Source organism: Egretta garzetta, unplaced genomic scaffold, assembly GCF_000687185.1.
Source record: "Egretta garzetta isolate BGI_Z169 unplaced genomic scaffold, ASM68718v1 scaffold1936, whole genome shotgun sequence".
Lineage (NCBI taxonomy): Eukaryota > Metazoa > Chordata > Aves > Pelecaniformes > Ardeidae > Egretta > Egretta garzetta.
In genome coordinates, this window is record NW_009260050.1 from 1 (window position 1) to 7088 (window position 7088).

The 7088-nt window shown below is 44.9% G+C and overlaps 1 protein-coding gene across 1 annotated transcript; it reads right to left on the minus strand.

The window, feature by feature from the left end:
• Positions 1 to 3567: 3567 nt before the first annotated feature.
• LOC104128298 (elongation factor 1-alpha 1) lies at positions 3568 to 7082 on the minus strand. Its single transcript, XM_009641057.2, has 7 exons — positions 6874 to 7082; positions 5779 to 5958; positions 5333 to 5629; positions 4971 to 5121; positions 4532 to 4788; positions 4083 to 4317; positions 3568 to 3775 (listed from the first exon to the last, which is right to left on the minus strand). Exons 1-7 carry the CDS (start codon positions 7015 to 7017, stop codon positions 3651 to 3653), a joined length of 1389 nt encoding a protein of 462 aa, XP_009639352.1. The 5' UTR covers positions 7018 to 7082; the 3' UTR covers positions 3568 to 3650.
• Positions 7083 to 7088: the final 6 nt, after the last annotated feature.

Genomic DNA, 7088 nt, shown 5'->3' on the forward strand with positions numbered 1-7088 from the left:
TACATAAACATTTAACCAATTTAAATTAAAACCAGGCGGGTTGTATATGTGATCCAGATCGAACTTAAGCTGTTCTTAAACAGGCATTGAATCACTGAGCAGCAGCGAGGAAAAGGATATCCCCATACAGTACAGAGTTTGTTTTTACATGGTTTTAATTTGACCAAATCTAAAATTCAAAACATGCGTTTAGAGAAATAATCAGTCATTTGTCAAAGTTTGTCAATACCTTTCAAAATACATTGAGCCAGCTACAACCGGAACGCAAATTAAGTTTTTAAACCTGCAATTTCAGTAAAATTAACTGTTCCAGTTACCTCCCTTGCACAAGGCGGTCTGAGATACAATTAAAAAAACCTTGGGGCAGTAGCCTGAGCAGAGCCCCGTTTATTCCAGCCTAAAATACTCACCTGGGGAAACAAACCTGAGCTTGGCTACCGCCGCTATGACTGCGCTGCTGCGTTTCCCTACGTGGACCAGGCTTTGTCCTATCCTAGTCCCCGAATACCTCACCACATAAATTTTTGGAATATTTCTGTGTACTAAAAGCCCTCCGGACTCCCAAAGCATGCATCACCAACTGAAGAGGAAATTGCATTTCCATCTTCCAGCTCCCTGCTGCCACCTTCAGCAACAAAACTCAAGCCAGGTTAAGTAAAGGCAATACTCCAGCCCTTTTTCTGCCTTTGGCTAGCCACAGCACCACGGCAGGAGGCTTTCACGCCTCTCTGTAAGCACCACCAGCGTCGCAGGACAGTATGGAAAGAGTTAAAGACAGCTGTAGAAGTTGCTTAAAGAAATAAGCAGTCAGAAGACAAATACAGTTCTCAACTATTGACATTTATTAAAAGTTTGACCAAAGTAGTTTTATTCCCAAGTTTTGTTTACAAAAGTCTAACAATTTCCCCAGGTAGTCAAAGATTAATAAAAGAACCGAGATGGCATTGCAATTAGTGCATAGAAAGCAAAACTGGTCTACAGTAATTAAAAGAAAAAAAAAAATAAGAATTTGTGTAAAATTGAAGTTTTAAATACTTGAAAGCAATGGCTAGTATTGCAGGCAGAGCGTTCACAGGTGCCTACTTGGTTTTACTGCCTATAACGTGAAGTTGTTAGCTGCAATACTGTGTTCTCTAGGCTTGCACTTTTTTTTTTTTTCCTCCTGCAGAGGCAGACCCCCCCCCTCTGCCCCAAACGAAGCCACCTCTAGTGCCTGACCAGCCAGGCAATTTTAACACGAAACATCTTCCCAGCAGCTTCTGCCCTTGCCACGCACTTTGCAGTTTTCTCATCTACATGCTGCTGAGGGAAGGGCCTCCTGAAGCGGCTGCAGGGCCGGCCTCCAGTCACTGCCCTTCCTTCAGCTTCCCCCGCCTGGGATCAGGGACACTTCAGTCCCCAGCGCCATTTCAAACCTTATTTTGCCTTTAAGGCTTCGATTTGAAGCGATTGCTTTATTAACAAGCCAGTTTCCAAACTGTAGTTGAGCCAAGTAGGCCCAGCTGAAGACAGTGCTGCCCAAGGAAGCAGAGAGGAACTGCCAGCCGGCCGGGCACTGCCAAGCCAAACATCCTGCACCTACGGCCGGCGTGCAACAAACCCAAGAAATGCATAAGCTGGGCTGAAGGCACCATTCCTGCCAAAGCTGTTTTTCTTTTCATCCGAATTAGAACTTTGCTGAACCAGTTTGACCAAAGTCTCTTGGGGGCGGGGGGTAAGTCAGCGGTTTAACTGAAAAGCATGCAAAGGTTTGGCAAGATACTTCAGCTCCATTATGGCAACGGTACATCTGCCTCCGTTCTGAAGTTACGTGCTTCCCGTCGCCTCAGGGATACTAACAAACCTTTGGAATTAAAGAATCACAATGGGATTCCTTTACTAAATTCCGGAGTCTTGTACAGAGACCGAAGCGCTCGCTCTAGCCCTTGCTCCCACCGTACTCAGTACATCTCTACCTCCAAGATCGGTGCGTAATGCTCCAAGGTTTTACTGTAGTAAGACACAGAAGGTAAGCAGGAAAAAAAAAAAAAAAAAAAAGAGAGAAGGCAAAGAGAGCACATGAAAATAACAGCAGTTCAGGATTATCCAAGCAGTACAGATAAGAGTTCCCGCAGAGCAAGCACATAGCTGAAGAAGGAAAGGAAAACAAACGAGAGCATAGAGCCGTTACAGACAGAACAAACACACTGGTGCCATGAACAATAATCCTTCAAAGATACCGAGTCCTTTTTGAACTTCTGTGGGGATGCTGTGGGGAAATGGTGTTAAAGGTTACTAAAACAGCTGCATCGTCAGGCAAGCCAGACCCGATTAGCCATTAACTGCTTGTCTCCATTTACCAATTCAGAGCCAGACCTCTACTTCTCTCCTGGAAGCCCCATGTATTAACTGCTGGCATTTCTTACAGCCCAAAATGTTTTACTTGCGTTATTTATCTAGTAACTAATAGTAATGTTCCGGACTAGTTACCCAATTCCACTTCCATTGACCAATTTAAACCTTCCTGCCCATAGCTAGCAGCAAGCAGGCAGCCCCACCACGTCCCTTGGTGTGGACATAGCAGGCTGCATGTACCAGCTCGCCCTCGGGAACGCACCGGTACCTTCTCCGAGCAGACACCACCCTAGAAACATCCTTCAATTTAGAAAGCTCAAAAATTCAAACCCACCAAGCAGGATGGGTACAAACGCCATCCTGCTGGAAGTCAGCGGAAATACGCGCCGGTTCCTCCCTCAGCTTTGGTCTTGGAATAAAAACTGAGGAAGAGGCTACACCAGTGGGTCACTCGGAGGTGGCCCCACGAGCACCAAAGCCTCCTTCTGCACAGCTTCTGTAAGCTCAGCTATTTAATGTCTTCCTGTATGTACCAGAAAACACTTAGATAGAAGTGTTTGATTTTGAAAGATCTACACAACAGTTAAAAAAAGAAAATCTATTTCTGCTGGCAATTAGAAAAATCTGCATACAAGACCTACGGGAAACCCAACCCTTGGTTCTCGTTTTAGGCTATTTCAGGCCTTCTTGTTCACGTAACTATTTCTTTTTCCTGACACAAAAGTTTTCTTGGTTCACTCAACATCACAGAATGCACCAAGATACCCCATTACCTGGTATTTGTGCTGCCCAATCTAGAAACCCTCTTTAAAAAGAAGGAAGCACCATGGATTTTTTTTTTTTTTTTTTAAGGCTTAAGTCCAGTTAAAACTAAACCTGCAGTTGAATTTGGCTCTACTCTTCAGAGACCAAAAATTTGACGATTTGCTTTGCAACTTCTGAACATACTCCAGTAACATTCCTCCTCTTTGATCCCACCAGGGCTGCACAGAGGTGTTCCTATAAACTTAGCATTACCCCAAAGAACACAGAGACGTAGCATTGAACTTTTGCTTTAATGGTCTCAAATTCTGTGACAGATTTTTTTGGTCAAGTTTCCATTTTAAAAAATTTATCGATTTTAAAGACTAATAACTTAAACTGCCACGAAACAAATGGTCCACAAACATTCCTTTCCTTCTGAAGCTTTTACGATGCATTGTAATCATTAACCAGTCTTTTACTATTAAACTTAAATGGCCAATTGAGACAAACAGTTCTGAGACCGTTCTTCCACCACTGATTAAGACTGAGGTGGCAGCTGATGTACAGAATTTTCATTTAGCCTTCTGGGCCTTCTGGGCAGACTTTGTGACCTTGCCAGCTCCACCGGCCTTCTTGTCCACTGCCTTGATGACACCAACAGCGACCGTCTGTCTCATGTCACGCACAGCAAAACGACCTGGAAACAGAAACAGGTTTTATGACCTTTGCCTGGGGCTACGTACCCACAGCCTTGCCCGCGCAGCAGCGAGGCGCAGCGTGTGCAGACGCCGCTCTAGGGCAGCCGACTGTATCTCTGTCCCGCTCTCGGGCAGAGTTATCCAGACAGAACCCCCGTCCTGCGCAAGATTTGGTTCCACTTCAGTTCCAACTGAAGTCACAGCTTTTAACAGCGTTTTACAGAACGCGCTACATCCCGATACTAGAAATCAAGGAGTATCTTCTCCCAGAGATCAGGATCAACACGTTTTTAGGAGATGCCTTACCCAGAGGAGGATAATCGGAGAAGCTCTCGACACACATGGGTTTGCCGGGGATCATATCAACGATGGCAGCATCTCCGGATTTCAGGAATTTGGGGCCATCCTCCAGCTTCTTGCCGGAACGACGATCAATCTTCTCTTTGAGCTCAGCGAATTTGCACGCAATGTGAGCTGTGTGGCAATCCAGCACAGGGGCATAACCAGCGCTGATCTGGCCAGGGTGATTCAGGATAATAACCTAAGAAACCAAGAAAACAAAGTTAGCACCGTGGTAGTTTTGAATACCAACATGACTTACAAAGCCAGGGCTTTCACAGGATTTGCTTCAAGCAAATAAATACACCTCGGGACACAAGTCTGCGTCACTTTATAGCTTAGCCTGTGAGTGAGAAAGAACAAGGCCCTGGGACGGCACAACCCAGAGCTACGTTTCTAACAGCTGCAAGAGTCACCTGCGCAGTGAAGCCAGCAGCTTCCATGGGGGGATCGTTCTTGCTGTCGCCAGCAACGTTGCCACGGCGAACATCTTTCACAGACACGTTCTTAACATTGAAGCCAACGTTATCACCAGGCAGAGCTTCGCTCAGGGCTTCATGGTGCATCTCAACGGATTTTACTTCAGTTGTAACGTTGACGGGGGCAAATGTAACCACCATGCCTGGCTTCAGGACACCAGTTTCCACACGGCCAACTGGTACAGTACCAATGCCTGCAGACGAGAAGCAACATTAGGAATTCAGCTTAGCGAAGATGTGTCCTTACAGGAGACAACACTGGAGACAAGTATTCTACGTATTCCACTTGAAAATCAGCTCTTGGGCAAACAACTGCATTTCTGTCCGATACATTAGCTGTTGCTGGCAAGAGAGAAGCATTACAGAGAACACGTACCGCCAATTTTGTAGACATCTTGAAGAGGCAGACGCAGAGGCTTGTCAGTTGGACGAGTTGGTGGCAGGATACAGTCCAAAGCTTCAAGGAGGGTGGTTCCACTGGCATTGCCATCCTTTCGGGTGACCTTCCAGCCCTTGAACCAGGGCATCTGAAACAAAAAAACCCCAAACGGCCTGTTTTAGTATCACCTCTGTGTATTACCGCCAAGTAAGAATTTGCAAAGCGCTGGGATTTGATTTTTGATCTCGGCACTTCCAAACATAACTATTAAAAAACCCACATAACATTTTACTATTCTGTAATTTATCTCAATACTACTCCTCGTTTCATTTCTTAATATAAGCAAGTGTCAAACCTACGTTAGAGCTCGGCTCCAACATGTTGTCTCCGTTCCAACCAGAAATTGGCACAAAAGCTACAGTGTCTGGGTTGTAGCCAATTTTCTTGATGTAAGTGCTGACTTCTTTGACAATCTCTTCATATCTCTTCTGGCTGTAAGGTGGCTCGGTGGAATCCATCTTGTTGACACCAACAATCAGCTGTTTTACACCCAGGGTGTAGGCCAGAAGGGCATGCTCACGGGTCTGCCCGTTCTTGGAAATACCAGCCTCGAACTCACCAACACCAGCAGCAACAATCAGGACAGCACAATCAGCCTTTAGGAAAAAAAAAAGAAAAAAAAAAGAAAAAGCCCTCTCATTACAACGCTTGCACATGTTTCAAGGCATTAGGGGACTCCTACCTCCCAACCAACGAACAACCCGCCTGAACTCCCCAAAATCTCATTTCCATTCTATTTACGTACCTGAGACGTTCCAGTAATCATGTTCTTAATGAAGTCTCTGTGTCCAGGAGCATCGATGATGGTGACGTAGTATTTGCTCGTTTCAAATTTCCACAGGGAAATATCAATAGTAATACCACGCTCACGCTCAGCTTTCAGCTTGTCCAAGACCCAGGCATATTTGAAGGAACCTTTGCCCATCTATGGATTAAAAGAAAAAAAAAAAATCCCTGTTTTTTTTCCCCTTTTAAGTATATTTGCATTTACTTCAGAAAGATTATGCACTGGCTGAAGAGGAAAATCTAAGAATAGTAGTCAGTTTAACAGCGAAAAATGTTGCTGCTTATAAAACAAGCAACAAGATACACTTGGCACTACCAGTGCGAGATGCCAACTGTTTTCTGTTATTTAACTTGATGACAGTTTAGCCCTCTTGACAGCTTGTTAATTGCACTAACACATCTTTATGATAGATCTCTTGAGCCTAAGCCCTACTATCAAGTGTCCTCTACAAATTTAAGTTCTCTTACTAATGCAATCCCAGTGATAATCAACACTACTACTCAGACTAACATCCGTTACGTTTCATTCTGTGCTGTGCTTATTAAGACCTATGCTGTTACTACACAGGAAACAAACCCCAAACCAGTATGATCAAGACTTTCTACAAGTTCAAACACCAAGATCCATAACTTTCTCATTTTCAGAAATAAACCTTATCAGAGGAACTTTGTTAATTTCAGCCTCAATTAGATGGGCATGAAGACTGAAGCTGGGAGCTCCACTTAGAATATGATTCCAGGCATAATTACGCAGATGTAGCTTCAGACTGCTTTTCTTTTCCCTCGGTTCTACACAGTTTGAGCTTTGCCAGCTAACATAATGGCGGATTCAACACTTACGCACTTGTTCAACTATGGGGACAACTGCAACCTAGCTGCCACCCTGTGGCCACGGAACACTCATGCACTCCTTCAGCTACTGGGACGGTTGCAACCACCGAACTGCCTCCCTGTGGCCACAGAACAGTCTGCAACTTAGTTTTGCAACTCAAATCTCTCTTTAGATTCATCCCCTGCACCATGAAATTTTGCGGGGTGTCGCAGGCCCACACACCTCAGCAGCTTCTTTCTCAAACTTCTCGATGGTCCTCTTGTCGATGCCACCGCATTTGTAGATGAGATGGCCGGTGGTGGTGGACTTGCCAGAATCGACGTGGCCGATGACGACGATGTTAATGTGGGTCTTCTCCTTTCCCATTTCGGATGTTAGTTAAGTTCTTTCTTTCGGCAAAAGAGAATCGCCCCCTGCCAGTTCCCCAGAAAAACACC